Source organism: Pseudophryne corroboree, chromosome 1 (assembly GCF_028390025.1).
Source record: "Pseudophryne corroboree isolate aPseCor3 chromosome 1, aPseCor3.hap2, whole genome shotgun sequence".
Taxonomy (NCBI): Eukaryota; Metazoa; Chordata; class Amphibia; order Anura; family Myobatrachidae; genus Pseudophryne; species Pseudophryne corroboree.
This window is the reverse complement of record NC_086444.1, coordinates 538,998,944-539,019,700: the sequence shown is the minus strand read 5'-3', so window position 1 is coordinate 539,019,700 and position 20,757 is coordinate 538,998,944. Positions and strand designations below refer to the sequence as shown.

The 20,757-nt window shown below is 46.5% G+C and overlaps 1 protein-coding gene and 1 long non-coding RNA gene across 3 annotated transcripts in view; one reads left to right on the top strand and one right to left on the bottom strand.

The window, feature by feature from the left end:
- Positions 1-4,652, bottom strand: part of LOC134898181 (uncharacterized) — a 68,201-nt gene extending 63,549 nt beyond the window's left edge. Inside the window, exon 1 of the long non-coding RNA XR_010172186.1 lies at positions 4,271-4,652. This is a non-coding gene — a long non-coding RNA (uncharacterized LOC134898181). The remainder of the gene's footprint in view (positions 1-4,270) is intronic.
- Positions 3,767-20,757, top strand: part of TTC39B (tetratricopeptide repeat domain 39B) — a 214,380-nt gene continuing 197,389 nt past the window's right edge. For both annotated transcript variants that reach the window (XM_063914072.1, XM_063914071.1), the window contains exon 1: positions 3,767-3,996. In XM_063914072.1, the coding sequence (XP_063770142.1) occupies positions 3,971-3,996 (26 nt within the window). In that variant the 5' untranslated portion in view covers positions 3,767-3,970. The remainder of the gene's footprint in view (positions 3,997-20,757) is intronic.

Here is a 20,757-nt window from a genome sequence, read left to right as displayed (position 1 = left end):
CCACATTGTTGGACTCTGTGTATATATATATATATATATATATACAGTCTGGTCCATAAATATTGGGACATCGACACAATTCTCATATTTTGAGCTCTATACACCACCACAATGGATTTGAAATGAAACAAACAAGATGTGCTTTAACTGCAGACTTTCCACTTTAATTTAAGGGTATTTACATCCAAATCAGGTGTACGGTGTAGGAATTACAATGGTTTCTATATGTGCCTCCCACTTTTAAGGAAACAAAAGTAATGAGACAATCGACTCAAAAGCTATTTCATGGCCAGGAGTGGGCTATTCCCTCATTATTTCATCATCAATTAAGCAGGTAAAAGGTCTGGAATAGATTTCAGGTGTGACATTTGCATTTGGAATCTGTTTCTGTTGGCTCTCAATATGACATCCAAAGAGCTGCTACTATCAGTGAAGCAAGCCATTATTTGGCTGAAAAATCAAAACAAACCCATCAGAGAGAGAGCAAAAACATTAGGTGTGGCCAAATCAACTGTTTGAAACATTCTTAAAAAGAAAGAACGCACCGGAGAGCTCAGCAACACCAAAAGACCCGGAAGACCACGGAAAACAACTGTGGTGGATGACAGAAGAATTATTTTCCTGATGAAGAAAAACCCCTTCACAATAGTTGCCCAGATCAAGAATACTCTTGGAGGTAGGTGTATATGTGTATAGGAGGTAGATGTATATGTGTCAAAGTCAACAATCAAGAGAAGACTTCACAAGAGTGAATATAGAGGGTTCACCACAAGATGTAAACCATTGGTGAGCCACGAAAACAGGAAGACCAGATTAGAGTTTGCCAAACAACATCTAAAAAAGCCTTTACAGTTCTGTAACAACATCCTAGGGGCAGATGAGACAAAGATCAACTTGTACCAGAGTGATGGGAAGAGAAGAGTATGGAGAAGGAAAGGAACAGCTCATGATCCAAAACATACAACCTCATCAGTGAAGCATGGTGGTGGTAGTGTCATGGCGTGGGCATGTATGACTGCCAATGGAACTGGTTCCCTGGTATTTATTGATAATGTGACTGCTGACAAAAGCAGCAAGATGAATTCTGAAGTGTTTCTGGCAATATTATCTGCTCATATTCAGTCAAATGCTTCAGAACTCATTGGACGGCGCTTCACAGTGCAGATGGACAATGACCCGAAGCATACTGCGAAAGCAACCAAAGAGTTTTTTTTAAGGCAAATAAGTGGAATGTTATGCAATGGCCAAGTCAATCACCTGACCTGAATCCGAGTGAGCATGCATTTCACTTGACGAAGACAAAACTGAAGGGGAAATGCCCTAAGAGCAAGCAGGAACTGAAGACATTTGCAGTAGAGGCCTGGCAGAGCATAACCAGGGATGAAACCCAGCGTCTGGTGATGTCTATGCGTTCCAGACTTCAGGCTGTAATTGACTGCAAAGGATTTGCAACAAAGTATTAAAAAGTGAAAGTTTGATTTAGGATTGTTTAGTTTGTCCCATTACTTTTGGTTCCTTAAAAAGTGGGAGGCACATATAGAAACCATTGTAGTTCCTACACCGTTCACCTGATTTGGATGTAAATACCCTCAAATTAAAGCGGAAAGTCTGCAGTTAAAGCACATCTTGTTTGTTTCATTTCAAAACCACTGTGGTGGTGTATAGAGCCCAAAATATGAGCATTGTGTATATGTCCCAATATTTATGGACTGGACTGTATATATATAGCGCTCTCAGCCCTTCACCAATTTCAGTTTCAGGCCCATGTGGACCTTAATCTGGCGCTGGCAGGACTCTGGAGGGCTTCCCAGCCGTAGCAGCTCCTCCGCCCATGGGCCTTCGCTGAGTCCAGCCTGCCAGACACCAAGATCAAGAATGACTAGGAGCCAGGAAACAACTGCATGGTGGATGCATGACAGTTGCATTCTTATATTGTGCTTCAGCATTAAGAGTCGCAGGCAGCCTGGAAGCTCTTAAGAGTGAGTTTTTGGCTGGGTGATGGGTAATGGGTGTTGCTTGCGAGAGGCACTCGATATCCCGGCTGTCGGGATCCTGGTGCTCTGCATACCGGCGCCGGGATCCCAACTGCCGGGATATGACAACTCTTCTCCCTCTTGGGAGCTGCTGAGTGATGGGTGCTGTTCTGGGAGAGGGTTTCTGTTTGAGATGTGCTGGGTGAGGGATGTTGGATGAGGATTGCTGTGGGTGAGGGGTGATGGGTGTTGCTGGCTACTGCTGCGAACTGTGCTAAAGGGTGCTGTGCTGGGAGTGGGGTGCTGGGTCAGAGGCAGAACTAGTGGCAGTGCTAGGGGCACCAGTCAAATCTTGCCTAGGTCATCAAATTGGTTAGTGACAGCTCTGCGGTAGCCCGCTGTAGCCTATGGGCTGCACACCACAGATGTAATCCACAGAAATGGCCGCTGTGCATGTGTTGTCAGGTATATGGCTGATAGATGGAAGGATGGAGTGAGAGGTACATAGAGTGAGAGAGGGAGGGAAGGAATAGAGAACACAGGTTGGATAACTTTAATCATAAAATATGAGCAGGAAACCCCTGGCAACGAACATGGAACTTAGAGCATGAAACCCCTAATAATGAGCATGAAACCCTTGGGAATGAGCATGGAAACCCCTTGCAATGAGCATGGAATCCAGAGCATGAAACCCCTGACAAGAAGTATGAAACCCTTGGCAACGAGCATTAGACCCCTGGCAACGAGCAGGTAATTTAAAAATAATTAGAGGCCTTAATGTGGGGCATAATTTGTAAGGGACATAATTATGTGTGGATCATAAAATGGTGTCAGGGGCATAACTATATGTGGCATAATGTGTAATGGGCATTACAGTGTATGGCATAATGTGTAATGAGCATTACGGTCTGTGGAATAATGTGAAATGGGCACTATGGTGTGTGGAATAATGTGTAATGGGCATTACCATGTGTGGAATAATGTATAATGGGCATTATGGCGTGTGGCATAATGTGTAACGGGCATTACTATAAGGAGCAAAAATGACAAATAATGTAAAGGGCATGAATCATTTTCCCCCCCTTTGTTTTAGTTTTGTCTGTGTTGTATAAGGGGCTCTACCTGGCGTAAATGTGTATTAAGAGGTACTACTGTAGTGTTGGGTTCGGGATACCAGCGGTCGGGATCTCAGGTGTCAGCATGCCGACGCCTGGATGCCAGCTGCCAAAATGTCGCACTCACCACGCTGCAGGCTCGGTGGCTCCCTGCGCTCGCCAGTGCCACAGGTTCTATTTCCACTCTATGCATGTCGTGGACACCCACGAGTGGAGATAGCCCTCGGCCCCCTGCTGGCAGGGATCCGGCGTCAGTATGCTGACCGTCGGGATCCCGACCGCCAGGATCGTGACTACATCGTCTACTGTATGGTGTAATGTGACTGATGGACACTACTGTGCGGTGTAATGTCAATTGGTACAATTCTGTGGCCATACCCTTCCCCATGAAGCCATGCCGATATTTTTGACGTGCGCCTTCAGCGCGCACTGACCTTTTTATATTTTCCATATCCCCACTTCAAAATTTCCGCTTCGACCACTGTGATCAGTGATAAATGGGCCCTAAAGTCTGTAAGAGTGAGGAGAGGCTGAGGAGACAGGAAAGGGACATGTAGTAGAAGCCTGTAGCCTGCAGAGAGCGGCGGCCAGCAGCCAGGCTGTTGTAGTGTATAGTAAATGTAAATGTGCTGGTAGCAGAAGGTGTGTCTGCAGGAGGCAGGGCTGCACATTGGGTACACACACTAGAAAGGGAGGAGACTCAGGAAGCTGTGAGCTTGGGGCTGCCGCTGCTGTGCTCAGGGTCTGAGGCTCAGCTCAGCTGTCTCTTACTATAGAGCGCCGGGCACACGTCCTGCTGCCGCCGTGATACTGGGGACACACCAAGCGCTCTTGGCATTGCTGATCACAGCGGAGAGGGGAGGAACATGGCGTTTGTGAGCGATGGGACGGAGAATGAGGCGGATGAGGTACGGTGTGACTGCTCTGTGGAGAGAGGGAGGTCTGAGCCGAGGCTATAGCCATATATGTATGTCTCCATTACACATGTAATGTCACAGGAGCCCTGCTCCTCCGTGCCCGCTGCCAGCACACAGGGTAACTTTGGAAGGTGCTCTCTGAGCATTGAGCAATAGCCGGTTATAGTAGTGATCCCCCGTGCCGGTCACTTCCTCCCACTCCCCGCTCTGTCACTTAGGGCAAAGTGTATTGCTGCTGTTGTGCTAGTGATGCTGGGCGGCTCACCTGGGCTGTGTGTGCGGTAACAGGTGTCACATCGCTGCTGCTGCTGCTGCTAGGTGTGCACGGGGGAGGTAGCTCCCAGCCCAGGGCTGCCACATACTGACAGACGCCCTTTAGCAGAGTGTTGCATTGGTGAAATGCTGACCGTGAGATGCAGGAGAGAAACAATACATATACATAGAGATGTCTGTATCTATGTATCGCCCTCCACCCAATCATCTTCAAGTACATAGGAGAGTACTAGATGGCTATTTTCTCCGGTCTCACAAACGGGCTACTTGTAGCTTATCTGTCACCAATGGAGGAGGACTGCTCTATGTGATATACGGCATACACCTTGTAGGCTTCTGGTAGAGCACAGCTGTGTGATGTGCCAGTGTGTGATGTGTGTGCCACTGCTGCTCAGCAACAGCCACACGTGACCCGCGATGCCAGCCCTGTGCACTACACAGCATCACTGGCACCAGGGGATATTTATATTTAGATCTGGCAGATGAGCTGCTGCAAACGATTCAGTTACAATAGTCACACACAGCCCCAGATGCTGCTGTGTCTGTTTCTTACGTCTGAAGACAATGAATGTAATAATAAAAAAAAAAAAAAAAAAAAAAATATATATATATATATATATATATATATATATATATATATATATATATATATATATTTTAATGAAAGGGTAGCACTTTATCTTAATGTAACGGCTGATGGAATGGGCCCCAACCTGCATTTGTTTCTGCTCGTGAGGACTCCAGCAGACATCTGCTAGATCCAAGTGGGCTATTAAGTCGCTGCCATTCACTATACTCTATCTTTTTGATATTCACCACCCTCCCCTCCCGAAAAAAAGACCTGCTTGGATCCCATGGTAAGTATGCCCTTGTCTTATTATTGCACGTGTCTTACAGCTTTAGTTGCGATACTGTGACATTCTATTTACTTACATTTTCCATACAACCAAATGTCTACTATAAATAAATAAAGGTATATAATGCATCCAGATTACTAAATGAAATCACGTGAGGCTATTGGCTTGCAAAGGTGAGCGTGCACAAAGCATTGGGTTACCATGACTACCAATGGGACGTCATATGCAAGTACAGTATCACTGTAGTTCTGCTGTATGCAAATTATGTTTTGTCAGTTTTAAGAATTTTTTTTCTGACTGTAACAGTTGCATCCCATTTGTTTTCTTTCTTATGACTGTTGCTTCAATACCCGTTTCGTGATGTGCATTGAAGGAAATATGTTGCTTAGGGAAAGCTTTTTGTAACATCAATAATTCAAGCTCATCTATGCAATTGTTGAATGCAGTGATAAATAAATTAATTTGCTAGATTTATTTGCTTACTTGTGAAGATGGCTCCTTAAGTGCTAAACATTACACTAAACTCATAGATGTAAGCAATAGTTTACATTCAATAAGCCTTCATTCCATTTTTCTTACAAAGGGATTACCATGATCTCAATTTACTAGAGCACAGAGTAGTAACAGTTATTTCATACCTTGAAAGACAGTTTCCTTTTTAGCAAGATGTGTACCGAAGATGATTACAAATTATATATTTGAGCTTAGTAACCTTCCAAAATGATCTTTTCTTAAAGGGCCCATACATCTGTGATTAATTGCAGAAAATTTCCTAGTTTGCCAATGACCCGATCCAAAAATGATTGGAATCGGTGAGTCTGTTTTTTTTTTAACAGGAATGTTTTTGCTGAACTCCCGATACATCGCCATCAGCAGAACATGGAAACGCCTCTTAAATGTGCAGCCCACATTACATGAAAGGTCTGGAAAGAAGAGAACATTTTAAGCACCATAGGTCTGATATTTACATTACCCATGTGGTAAAATTGAGAGCGCTCTGAGAGAGAATGGCCTTGAATTAATGAGCTGTAAAACACATTGACACATGACCATAGTGACCAACCAGTAGATGAAAATTTTGTGAAAGTAAAACAAAAAATAAAAAGTTTGCCATACATGTTGCTTGACTGTGTATGTTACTACATTCTAAAGTCATGTGGATTTGGTTTCACTAGCTACCAAATGACTTTAACAAAAATATTTAATTTTATATATTTATATTCTGTTTTTTAGATGATAGTATTAAGTGAACATGCATAATATGTAATTTGATTTATCAGTGTTCTTCACCAAGTGATGACTTGAAGCTTTGAGAGCTTTTAGTTATGCAGCTAATACTGTTTTTTTTAGACCATTATCGACTTAAGCAACATCTTTTCATTGCAGAAATGTTCTATCTAATAGGAAATCTTTTCACATTTTACTGTAACTCGGGAAATCGACTTTCTGCATATGCAGCTTCAATCCGCTTGGCACCATTTGCACCAAGGATGGGGGAAGGGAGCAAATGACCTTGCTCTACAAACACTTTGGGCAAGATATATTAAGCCTTGGAAAGAGATGTAGTACCAACCAGCTCCTGTCATTTTTCAAACGCAGCCTGTAACATAGCAGGAGCTGATTGGCTGCTACTAAGGGGTCTATTTACTAAGCCTTGGAGAGAGAGAAAGTACCAGCATATAGCTCCTAACTGCCATGTTTACAGGTCGTGTCTGAAAAATGAGAGGAGGTGGTTGGTTGGTAGTTTATCACTCTCCACTTTATCACTTTCCAAGGTTTAGTACGTAGACTCCCCCCTTTATATCCATCATTTTATCTCTCTCCAAGGCTTAGTATATAGACCCCTTTATCTCCCCTGCTGTCCTGTGAGAGCTACGATGTTGTGCGATGCCATAGAGCATCAGGAACTCCAGAAGCTGCAGGGAAGACTGGGAGTGGAGCAGGAGAAATGGCCTGCCAGGAATGACACAGTGACGTCACCGACGCACAACTGAGGTATCCCTGGGCACCACTTATCCTGTATTGGGTAACCTTCGGACAGTGTTGCTGGTTTTCTGAGTCTGGATGAATCCCAGATGAGTGACAACCTTAACCCAAACTCAATATGTAAAGACAAAGTATTGAGACCACAGTTTAGCTAGAGATGACCTAGTGATACTGATACTGTCTAAGGGTGTGTACACACGGTGAGATTCGGACTTAACCGATTCTCACTGTGCGACAGGGGCCGGGTCGGCACTTAGCCAGTATCGCAAGCACATAATGAGTGTGCTTGCGATCCTGGTTCTGTGCGATTTTGGCTAAGTGGCAATCTTGACTATCTCTTCTATAGAGATAGTCAAGATTGACTTGCCTGCACAGTCTATTTTTTCTGCCGATGCCGACCGCGCGGGGCCGCGCTTCGGCATCGAATCGGGATCGCAAGGTGACTGTCATCTTGCGATCTGCATTATCTTTTCTTCCGATTCTGACTATATAGTCAGAATCGGAAGAAAAGATCTCACCGTGTGTACACACCTTAAGTTCCAGATCCATTCAGTCTAATGATTCTTGCCAGGTAGCATTATCCCAAATGGTATACTGGGATCCACTGTGAATACAGGTGAAACTCAGAAAATTAGAATATCGTGCAAAAGTTCATTTATTTCAGTAATTCAACTGAAAAGGTGAAAGTAATATATGATATAGACTAATTACATGCAAAGTGAGATATTACAAGCCTTTATTTGTTATAATTTTGATGATTGTGGTTTACAGCTTAAGAAAAATCTGAAATCTCAGAAAATTAGAATATTACATAAAATCAATAAAAAAAGAATTTTAAGTACAGAAATGTCGGCCCTCTAAAAAAAGTATAATCATGCATATTTGCTCAGTACTTGGTTTGGGCCCCCTATGAACAATGCAGAAGAGATGAAGGTCACTATTGAAGCAGCCTGGTCTTCCGTAACACCTCAGCAGTGCCACAGGCTGATAGAATCCATGGTACGCCGCATTGAGGCAGTAATTAATGTAAAAGGGGCCCAAACCAAGTACTGAGTACATATGCATGATTATACGTTTCAGAGGGCCGATATTTCTGTATTTAAAATCCTTTTTTTTTTCTTTTTTCTAATTGATTTTATGTAATATTCTAATTTTCTGAGATCTTGGATTTGGGGTTATCGTAAGCTGTAAACCACAATCATCAAAATTCTAACAAAGGCTTAAAATATCTCACTTTGCATGTAATGAGTCTACAGTATATAATATATTTGTTTCACCTGTGTAGATGATGAGCTGCTGCTCCTCTTCTACACAGCGATCATAGAATCGGTCCTATGTTCCTCGATCAGTCTGGAATGGAGCTGCCAATGAGCGTGATAGACGGAGGCTGCAAAAGGTGGTGAGGACAGGTGAGAAGAGCGTTGGGGCTGACCTCCCTCCTGTCCAGGAATTATACCAAGTCAAGGGTCAGGAAGCGAGCAGAGAAAATCGTGGCAGATATGCAGCACCCAGGTCACAAACTGTTTGAATCGCTTCCATCAGGCAGACACTACAGGTCCATTCCCACGAAGTCTACCAGATCCATTAAAAGCTTCTTCCCACTAGCTGTCCACCAGCTGAACAATATAGAAATATTCTAACATGTATAATATGTCGAGTCTATCGTACAGTTGCAATGTGCAGTATGAACTCATACATGTAATGTATGCTACGTTTTTCTCTCTTCTTATGCTATGTATTCCCTCTTCATGTTGCTGCTTGGCAATGCATTGTACCACAAAAAAAATCCTAGTGTACGTGAGTACACCTGGCCAATAAAGCTGATTCTGATTCTTCTAAGTTGAATTACTGAAATGAACTTTCGCACTTATTTTAATTTTCTGAGATTCACCTGTAGATCCTTTTTTATGTACAATTTTCCACACCTTATGTGCTAGGACAATTAAGGTGGTAGCATACCTGAGTAATTTACCACATAATCACAATTGTATATTTATTATGTTTTCTTACGAATTCACAATGTAGATCTTTGTAATCTGGGTCATTCATCTAATATTTAAAATGTACAAGCTGTGTGGCTAAATGTAAATAATACAAGGCTGTTTACTATGTCTTGGATAGAGATAAAGCAGAAGGTATTTTATATTCATCCAATCAGCTCCTAAAGGTGTGTACACACGGTGAGATAAATCTGTAAGATTTTGACTATATAGTCCAAATCTTATGAAAAGTTAGTGCGTATCTCAAGGTCTTAAGGCAGCTTGCGATCCAGATTCGATCCCTATGCGTGCTCCCATTGGGTCAGTAATGCAAGGCTAGATAGACTGTGCAGGCAAGTCAGTCTTGAATATCTAGTGTACTACCTAGTACAAAATTGTCACTTAGTCAAAACCGTACATAGTACATATTTTGGCTTGAGATTTTGTCTATCTGTGCTATCTGTCCTCTGGGGGAGTTCAAGGGAAATCGCATAGTCAAAATCGGACATAGCAAGGATCTCGCTGTGTGTACACACCTTATCTGTCATGTCACAGGCTGTGTTTGACAAATGATAGGAGCTGATTGTTTGTACTTTATCTCCATCCTCTTTAGCTCTCTCCAAGGCTTAAGGGGGGTACTGACGGGAGAGATGTGTGCTGAGCGATCTTAACACAGGCCGCTCAGCACATATCTCAACCCCCGCTCAGCACAGCGCGATTTGCTGAACGAGGGGACGGACGGACTGGGGGCCACTCACTTCACACAGCGGTGAAGTGAGCGACCCGCTAGATTGAGCCTGCATGCAGCACCACTGGGGGGCATACACACGACAGATCCCTGCTTGAAATCTAAGCAATCTAGTCAGATTGCTTAGATTTTAAACACTGATCTCTCCGTGTGTACCCCCCTTTAGTAAATAGACCCCACCATTAGAAATTGGGCAAGGCTAAGCTTTTGATTGTATAGCTGGACACTGATTTCATTCGCATACAGGATTAATTACACATACTGGGGAATGGTCCGGGACACACACTGCAGTTTTCTTGTGTGTGTGTGTGTGTGTGTGTGTGTGTGTGTGTGTGTGTGTGTTTTTTTTAAATGTTATAAAATGGATGCTTTTAATTTAGCAAGTAGTTTGTGAGGAATGATTAATTTAGTTGTTGTAGTAATAGCGACTTATTTACTGTATCTCTGACATTGGACTTTTACTGGCATCTGGGTGACAGTCAGGATAACATAATACCATTGCTCGCTTTTTCTCCCTTAAGCCAATAGTCTTGCCATGTGTTGAGTTTTGGCAACCTGCTGCCCGCAAATTTTGATCCGGATGATAATCATAGTAACCTGACTCTGATGCTTTGCCATGCTCTTTCGTGTTAGACAGCAGTATCAACAATGATGTTGTTTCCTGGGCAACCTGGTGAGGTTACATAATCCTGTTTGACAAACTACATACGTTTTCATCGGCTTCTTTCATAGGGGTGTGTTAAGCAGTGGCAGATTACCGTGGGTCAGGTGCCCCTGGGCCTCTGCACACAGGATCCAAATGAATGCAGCGAAGCTCCCAGAGGGCAGGGCACTACGCCGCACTACCCATGCAGCACCAATCCTTGTTTATGTATACACATGCTCTTGTGCGGTCGCGATGAGATGCTGAGAGCGAGAGGCCTCCTATTGGATGGGAATATGGGATGTTATTTGGTAGAGACTGTCCAGCCTGTAATCGTATCAGCATTGACACAGCTAGGGTTTAATGACAGCAATTAAATGATATCGTATGTGTACTGTATTCTTTATTTCTCTAACGTCCTAGTGGATGCTGGGACTCCGTCAGGACCATGGGGAATAGCGGGCTCCGCAGGAGACGGGGCACATCTAAATAAAGCTTTTAGGATCACATGGTGCGCACTGGCTCCTCCCCCCATGACCCTCCTCCAAGCCTCAGTTAGGTTTTTGTGCCCGTCCGAGAAGGGTGCAATCTAGGTGGCTCTCCTAAAGAGCTGCTTAGAAAAAGTTTTTTTAGGTTTAGATCTCAGTGAATCCTGCTGGCAACAGGATCACTGCATCGAGGGACTTAGGGGAGAGATTTCCAACTCACCTGCGTGCAGGATGGATTGGAGTCTTAGGCTACTGGACACTTAGCTCCAGAGGGAGTCGGAACACAGGTCCTCCTGGGGTTCGTCCCGGAGCCGCGCCGCCGATCCCCCTTACAGACGCTGAAGACGGAGGTCCGGAAAGCAGGCGGCAGAAGACTCCTCAGTCTTCATGAAGGTAGCGCACAGCACTGCAGCTGTGCGCCATTGTTGCTACACGTCTCACTGATTCAGTCACGGAGGGTGCAGGGCGCTGCTGGGGGCGCCCTGGGCAGCAATATTAAATACCTTTAGTGGCAAAATAAATACATCACATATAGCCATTAAGGCTATATGTATGTATTTAACCCAGGCCAGTTTTCTTAAAACCCGGGAGAAAAGCCCGCCGAAAAAGGGGCGGAGCTTATTCTCCTCAGCACTCAGCGCCATTTTCCTGCTCAGCTCCGCTGGTGAGGAAGGCTCCCAGGACTCTCCCCTGCACTGCACTACAGAAACAGGGTAACAAAGAGAAGGGGGGCATAATTTGGCGATATTGATATATTAAAAGCGCTTATATCAAAAACAACACCTTCTAGGGTTGTTTATATACATTTATAGCGTTTTTGGTGTGTGCTGGCAAACTCTCCCTCTGTCTCCCCAAAGGGCTAAGAGGGTCCTGTCTTCGATTAGAGCATTCCCTGTGTGGCTGCTGTGTGTCGGTACGTGTGTGTCGACATGTATGAGGACGATGTTGGTGTGGAGGCAGAGCAATTGCCGGTAATGGTGATGTCACCCCCTAGGGAGTCGACACCGGAATGGATGGCTTTAGTTATGGAATTACGTGATAATGTTAGCACATTACAAAAGTCAGTTGACGAAATGAGACGGCCGGAAAACCAGTTAGTACCGGCTCAGGCGTCTCAGACACTGTCAGGGGCTGTAAAACGTCCCTTACCTCAGTCAGTCGACACGGGTACCGACACAGATGAATCTAGTGTCGACGGTGAAGAAACAAACGTATTTTCCAATAGGGCCACACGTTATATGATCACGGCAATGAAGGAGGCTTTGCAGATCTCTGATACTGCTGGTACCTCAAAAAGGGGTATTATGTGGGGGGTGAAAAAACTACCTGTAGCTTTTCCAGAATCAGAGGAATTGAATGACGTGTGTGACGAAGCGTGGGTTAACCCAGATAGAAAACTGCTAATTTCCAAGAAGTTATTGGCATTATACCCTTTCCCACCAGAGGTTAGGGCGCGCTGGGAAACACCCCCTAGGGTGGATAAGGCGCTCACACGTTTATCAAAGCAAGTGGCGTTGCCGTCTCCTGATACGGCCGCCCTCAAGGATCCAGCAGATAGGAGGCTGGAAACTACACTGAAGAGTATATACACACATACTGGTGTTATACTGCGACCGGCAGTAGCCTCAGCCTGGATGTGCAGTGCTGGGGTAGTGTGGTTGGATTCTCTGACTAAAAATATTGATACCCTGGATAGGGACAGTATTTTATTGACTCTAGAGCAATTAAAGGATGCTTTTCTTTATATGCGAGATGCTCAGAGGGATATTTGTACTCTAGCATCAAGAGTAAGCGCGATGTCCATATCTGCCAGAAGAAGTTTATGGACGCGACAGTGGTCAGGTGATGCGGATTCCAAAAGGCATATGGAAGTATTGCCATATAAAGGAGAGGAATTATTTGGGGTCGGTCTTTCGGACCTGGTGGCCACGGCAACTGCCGGCAAATCCACTTTTTTACCTCAGACCCCCTCCCAACAGAAAAAGACACCGTCTTTTCAGCCGCAGTCCTTTCGCTCCTATAAAAACAAGCGACCAAAAGGACAGTCTTATCTGCCGCGAGGCAGAGGAAAGGGTAAGAGAGGGCAGCAAGCAGCCCCTGCCCAGGACCAGAAGCCCGCCCCGGGTTCTACAAAGCCATCAGCATGACGCTGGGGCTTTACAAGCGGACTCAGGAGCGGTGGGGGGTCGACTCAAGATTTTCAGCAATCAGTGGGCTCGCTCACAAGTGGACCCGTGGATCCTGCAGATAATATCTCAGGGTTACATGTTGGAGTTCGAAAGGTCTCCCCCTCGCCGGTTCCTAAAGTCTGCTTTACCAACGTCTCCCTCAGAAAGGACGTCGGTTTTGGAAGCCATTCACAAGCTGTATTCTCAGCAGGTGATAGTCAAGGTACCCCTCCTACAACAGGGAAAGGGGTATTATTCCACACTATTTGTGGTACCGAAGCCGGACGGTTCGGTAAGACCTATTCTAAACCTGAAATCCTTGAACCTGTACATACAGAAATTCAAGTTCAAGATGGAGTCACTCAGAGCAGTGATAGCGAATCTGGAAGAAGGGGACTTCATGGTGTCCCTGGACATAAAAGATGCTTATCTGCATGTCCCAATTTACCCCCTCACACCAAGGGTATCTCAGGTTCGTGATACAAGACTGTCATTATCAGTTTCAAACGCTGCCGTTTGGTTTGTCCACGGCCCCTCGGGTCTTTACCAAGGTAATGACCGAAATGATGGTTCTTCTACGAAGAAAAGGCGTATTAATTATCCCTTACTTGGACGATCTCCTGATAAGGGCAAAGTCCAGAGAACAGCTGGAAGTCGGTGGAGCACTAACCCAGGTAGTGCTTCAGCAACACGGGTGGATTCTGAATCTTCCAAAATCTCAATTGACCCCGACAACTCGTCTGCTGTTCCTGGGAATGATTCTGGACACGGTTCAGAAAAAGGTGTTTCTCCCGGAGGAGAAAGCAAGGGAGTTATCCGAACTTGTCAGGGACCTCCTAAAACCAGGAACTGTGTCAGTACATCAATGCACAAGAGTCCTGGGAAAGATGGTGGCTTCTTACGAAGCGATTCCATTCGGCAGATTCCATGCACGGACATTTCAGTGGGATCTGCTGGACAAATGGTCCGGATCGCATCTGCACATGCATCAGCGGATAACACTGTCACCAAGAACAAGGTTGTCTCTCTTGTGGTGGTTGCAGAGTGCCCATCTGTTAGAGGGCCGCAGATTCGGCATACAGGACTGGGTCCTGGTGACTACGGATGCCAGCCTACGAGGCTGGGGAGCAGTCACACAGGGAAGAAACTTCCAGGGCGTGTGGTCAAACCTGGAGACGTCCCTTCACATAAATATACTGGAGCTAAGAGCGATCTACAATGCTCTAAGCCTGGCAAAATCGCTGCTTCAGGGTCAGCCGGTGTTGATCCAGTCGGACAACATCACGGCAGTCGCCCACGTAAACCGACAAGGCGGCACGAGAAGCAGAAGAGCAAAGACAGAAGCTGCAAGGATTCTGCGCTGGGCGGAGAATCATGTCATAGCACTGTCAGCAGTGTTCATCCCGGGAGTGGACAACTGGGAAGCAGACTTCCTCAGCAGACACGACCTTCACCCGGGAGAGTGGGGACTTCATCCAGAAGTCTTCCACATGATTGTGAACCGTTGGGAAAGACCAAAGGTGGACATGATGGCGTCTCGCCTCAACAAAAAATTGGACAGATATTGCGCCAGGTCAAGAGACCCTCAGGCAATAGCTGTGGACGCTCTGGTAACACCGTGGGTGTACCAGTCAGTGTATGTGTTCCCTCCTCTGCCTCTCATACCAAAGGTACTGAGAATTATACGGAAAAGAGGAGTAAGAACAATACTGGTGGCTCCGGACTGGCCAAGAAGAACTTGGTATCCGGAACTTCAAGAGATGCTCACGGAGGATCCATGGCCTCTACCTCTAAGAAGGGATCTGCTTCAGCAGGGACCTTGTATGTTCCAAGACTTACCGCGTCTGCGTTTGACGGCATGGCGGTTGAACGCCGGATTCTAAAAGAAAAGGGCATTCCAGAGGAAGTTATTCCTACCTTGATTAAGGCTAGAAAGGAAGTGACTGTACAACATTATCACCGCATTTGGCGAAAATATGTTGCGTGGTGTGAGGCCAAGAAGGCTCCAACGGAAGAATTTCAATTGGGTCGATTCTTACATTTCCTGCAAGCAGGATTGTCTATGGGCCTAAAATTGGGGTCCATTAAAGTTCAAATTTCGGCCTTATCAATCTTCTTCCAGAAGGAATTGGCATCAGTGCCTGAAGTACAAACTTTTGTCAAAGGTGTACTACATATACAACCCCCAATAGTGCCTCCAGTGGCACCGTGGGATTTGAACGTAGTTTTGAATTTTCTCAAATCTCATTGGTTTGAGCCTCTAAAATCGGTAGATTTAAAATACCTTACATGGAAGGTAACCATGCTATTGGCCCTGGCTTCAGCCAGGAGAGTTTCAGAGTTGGCGGCTTTATCATACAAAAGCCCATATCTGATTTTCCATTCGGACAGGGCAGAACTGCGGACACGTCCTCATTTTCTCCCTAAGGTGGTTTCGGCTTTTCACTTGAACCAGCCTATTGTGGTGCCTGCGGCTACTAGCGACTTGGAGGACTCCAAGTTACTGGACGTTGTCAGAGCATTAAAAATATATATTTCAAGGACAGCTGGAGTCAGAAAATCTGACTCGTTGTTTATATTGTATGCACCCAACAAGATGGGTGCTCCTGCGTCTAAACAGACGATTGCACGTTGGATCTGTAGCACAATCCAACTTGCACATTCTGTGGCAGGCCTGCCACAGCCTAAATCTGTAAAGGCCCACTCCACAAGGAAAGTGGGCTCATCTTGGGCGGCTGCCCGAGGGGTCTCGGCATTACAACTTTGCCGAGCAGCTACGTGGTCAGGGGAGAACACGTTTGTAAAATTTTACAAATTTGATACTCTGGCTAAGGAGGACCTGGAGTTCTCTCATTCGGTGCTGCAGAGTCATCCGCACTCTCCCGCCCGTTTGGGAGCTTTGGTATAATCCCCATGGTCCTGACGGAGTCCCAGCATCCACTAGGACGTTAGAGAAAATAAGAATTTACTTACCGATAATTCTATTTCTCATAGTCCGTAGTGGATGCTGGGCGCCCATCCCAAGTGCGGATTGTCTGCAATACTTGTACATAGTTATTGTTACAAAGATCGGGTTATTACTATTGTTGTGAGCCATCTTTTCAGAGGCTACTTCGTTTTTTGTTATCATACTGTTAACTGGATTCAGATCACAAGTTGTACGGTGTGATTGGTGTGGCTGGTATGAGTCTTACCCGGGATTCAAGATCCTTCCTTATTGTGTACGCTCGTCCGGGCACAGTACCTAACTGAGGCTTGGAGGAGGGTCATGGGGGGAGGAGCCAGTGCGCACCATGTGATCCTAAAAGCTTTATTTAGATGTGCCCTGTCTCCTGCGGAGCCCGCTATTCCCCATGGTCCTGACGGAGTCCCAGCATCCACTACGGACTATGAGAAATAGAATTATCGGTAAGTAAATTCTTATTTTCTCTAACGTCCTAGTGGATGCTGGGGACTCCGTAAGGACCATGGGGAATAGACGGCTCCGCAGGAGACTGGGCACACTAAAATAAAGATTTGGTACTACCTGGTGTGCACTGGCTCCTCCCTCTATGCCCCTCCTCCAGACCTCAGTTAGATTTCTGTGCCCGGCCGAGCTGGATGCACACTAGGGGCTCTCCTGAGCTCCTAGAAAGAAAGTATATGTTAGGTTTTTTATTTTACAGTGAGACCTGCTGGCAACAGGCTCACTGCAACGAGGGACTAAGGGGAGAAGAAGCGAACCTACCTGCTTGCAGCTAGCTTGGGCTTCTTAGGCTACTGGACACCATTAGCTCCAGAGGGATCGACCGCAGGCCCAGTCCTTGGTGTTCGTTCCCGGAGCCGCGCCGCCGTCCCCCTTACAGAGCCAGAAACAAGAAGATGATCCGGAAAAGCGGCGGCAGAAGACTTCAGTCTTCACCAAGGTAGTGCACAGCACTGCAGCTGTGCGCCATTGCTCCTCATGCACACTTCACACTCCGGTCACTGAGGGTGCAGGGCGCTGGGGGGGGGGGGGGGCGCCCGGCGCCCTGAGCAGCAATAATATCACCTTGGCTGGCAAAATAACCACAATATATAGCCCCAGAGGCTATATATGTGGTAATTACCCCTGCCAGAATACAGAAAAAAGCGGGAGAAAAGTCAGCCGAAAAAGGGGCGGAGCCATCTCCCTCAGCACACCGACTCCATTATTCCCTCACAGTTCCGCTGGAAGGAAGCTCCCTGACTCTCCCCTGCAGTCTACACTACAGAAAAGGGTAAAAAAGAGAGGGGGGGCACAGATTTGAGGCGCAGTAAATATTATAGCCGCTATAGGGGACATAATTGTTAGTCCCTGCATTATATAGCGCTCTGGTGTGTGCTGGCATACTCTATCTCTGTCTCCCCAAAGGGCTTTTGTGGGGTCCTGTCTCCTTTAAGAGCATTCCCTGTGTGTGTGTGCGGTGTGTCGGTACGGCTGTGTCGACATGTTTGATGAGGAGACTTATGTGGAGGCGGAGCAGATGCCTATAAATGTGATGTCACCCCCTGCGGGGCAGACACCTGAGTGGATGGACTTATGGAAGGAATTACGTGCGAGTGTCGACTCCTTACATAAAAAATTTGACGACAGGCCAAATACGGGACAGCCGGCTTCTCAGCCCGTGCCTGCCCAGGCAATTCAATGGCCATCAGGGGCTCTAAAACGCCCACTACCTCAGATGACAGACACAGATGTCGACACGGATACTGATACCAGTTTCGACGACGATGAGTCAAATTTAATGTCCACTAGGGCCATTCGTGGCATGATTGAGGCAATGAAAGAGGTTTTACACCTTTCTGATATAAACCCAGGTACCTCAAAAAAGGGTATTATGTTTGGGGAGAAAAAACTACCAATAGTTTTTCCCCCATCTGAAGAATTAAATTAAGTGTGTGAAGAAGCGTGGGCTTTCCCTGATAAGAAATTGGTGATTTCAAAAAAATTACTAATGGCGTTCTCTTTCTCGCCAGAGGATAGGTCACGTTGGGAAACTCCCCCTAGAGTGGATAAAGCGCTCACACGTTTGTCTAAAAAGGTGGCACTACCGTCTCCGGATACGGCCGCCCTAAAGGAACCTGCTGATAGAACGCAGGAGGCTATCCAAAAGTCTATATATACACACACTGGTGTTATACTGAGACCGGCTATTGCTTCAGCGTGGATGTGCAGTGCTGCTGCTGCTTGGTCAGATTCCCTGTCAGAAAATATTGACACCCTGGACAGGGACACTATATTGCTTACCATAGAGCATATAAAAGACTCAGTCTTGTACATGAGAGATGCACAGAGGGAGATCTGCCGGCTGGCATCTAGAATAAGTGCATTGTCCATTTCTGCTAGGAGAGGCTTATGGACTCGGCAGTGGACAGGGGATGCAGATTCTAAAAGGCACATGGAAGTTTTGCCTTATAAGGGTGAGGAGTTATTCGGGGACGGTCTCTCAGACCTTGTTTCCACAGCAACAGCTGGGAAGTCAGCATTTTTACCCCATGTCCCCTCACAGCCTAAGAAAGCGCCGTACTATCAGGTGCAGTTCTTTCGAACCCAGAAAAACAGGCGGGGAAAAGGCGGGTCCTTTCTGTCTAGAGGCAGAGGAAGGGGGAAGAAACTGCACCACGCAGCAGGTTCCCAGGACCAAAAGTTCTCCCCCGCTTCTTCCAAATCCGCCGCATGACGGTGGGGCTCCACAGGCGGAGCCAGGTACGGTGGGGGGCCGCCTCAAAAATTTCAGCGATCAGTGGGTTCGCTCACGGGTGGATCCCTGGATCCTTCAAGTAGTATCTCAGGGGTACAAGCTGGAATTCGAGGCGACTCCCCCCCGCCGTTTCCTAAAATCGGCCTTACCGACAATTCCCTCGAGCAGGGAGGCTGTACTAGAAGCAATTCACAAGCTGTATTCCCAGCAGGTGATAGTAAAAGTGCCCCTACTTCAACAAGGACGGGGTTACTATTCCACACTGTTTGTGGTATCGAAACCGGACGGTTCGGTGAGACCCATTTTAAATTTAAAATCCTTGAACACATACATAAAAAAATCAAAGTTCAAGATGGAATCGCTCAGGGCGGTTATTGCAAGCCTGGACGAGGGGGATTACATGGTATCCGTGGACATCAAGGATGCTTACCTGCATGTCCCAATTTACCTTCCTCACCAGGAGTACCTCAAATTTGTGGTACAGGATTGTCATTACCAATTCCAGACACTACCGTTTGGACTGTCCACGGCACCGAGGGTGTTTACCAAGGTAATGGCAGAAATGATGATACTCCTTCGAAAAAAGGGAGTTTTAATTATCCCGTACTTGGACGATCTCCTAATAAAGGCGAGGTCCAGGGAGCAGTTACTGGTCGGAGTAGCACTATCTCGGGAAGTGCTACAACAGCATGGCTGGGTTCTAAACATCCCAAAGTCACAACTGGTTCCTTCCACACGCTTACTGTTCCTGGGGATGATTCTGGACACAGAACAGAAAAAAGTGTTTCTCCCGCAGGAGAAAGCCAAGGAGCTGTCATCTCTAGTCAGAGACCTCCTAAAACCAAAACGGGCATCGGTGCATCACTGCACACGAGTCCTGGGAGAAATGGTGGCTTCATACGAAGCAATTCCATTCGGCAGGTTCCATGCAAGGACCTACCAGTGGGACCTCTTGGACAAGTGGTCGGGATCGCATCTTCAGATGCATCGTCTGATAACCCTGTCTCCAAGGACCAGGGTGTCTCTACTGTGGTGGCTGCAGAGTGCTCATCTTCTAGAGGGCCGCAGATTCGGCATACAGGACTGGGTCCTGGTGACCACGGATGCCAGCCTTCGAGGCTTGGGAGCAGTCACACAGGGAAGAAACTTCCAAGGACTATGGTCAAGTCAGGAGACTTCCCTGCACATAAATATTCTGGAACTAAGGGCCATTTACAATGCCCTAAGTCAGGCAAAACCCCTGCTTCAAAACCAGCCGGTACTGATCCAGTCAGACAACATCACGGCGGTCGCCCATGTAAACCGACAGGGCGGCACAAAAAGCAGGATGGCGATGGCATTAGCCGCAAGGATTCTCAGATGGGCGGAAAATCACATAATAGCACTGTCGGCAGTGTTCATTCCGGGAGTGGACAACTGGGAAGCAGACTTCCTCAGCAGACACGACCTACACCCGGGAGAGTGGGGACTTCATCCAGAAGTCTTCCTACTGTTGGTAAGCCGTTGGGAAAGGCCACAGGTGGACATGATGGCGTCCCGCCTCAACAAAAAGCTAAAGAGATATTGCGCCAGGTCAAGGGACCCTCTGGCGATAGCTGTGGACGCGCTAGTGACTCCGTGGGTGTACCAGTCGGTTTATGTGTTCCCTCCTCTGCCCCTCATACCAAAGGTACTGAGAATAATAAGAAGGCGAGGAGTAAGAACGATACTCGTGGTTCCGGATTGGCCAAGAAGAGCTTGGTACCCGGAACTTCAAGAAATGTTATCAGAGGACCCATGGCCTCTACCGCTCAGACAGGATCTGCTACAGCAGGGGCCCTGTCTGTTCCAAGACTTACCGCGGCTGCGTTTGACGGCATGGCGGTTGAATTCCGGATCCTAAAGGAAAAGGGCATTCCGGAGGAAGTC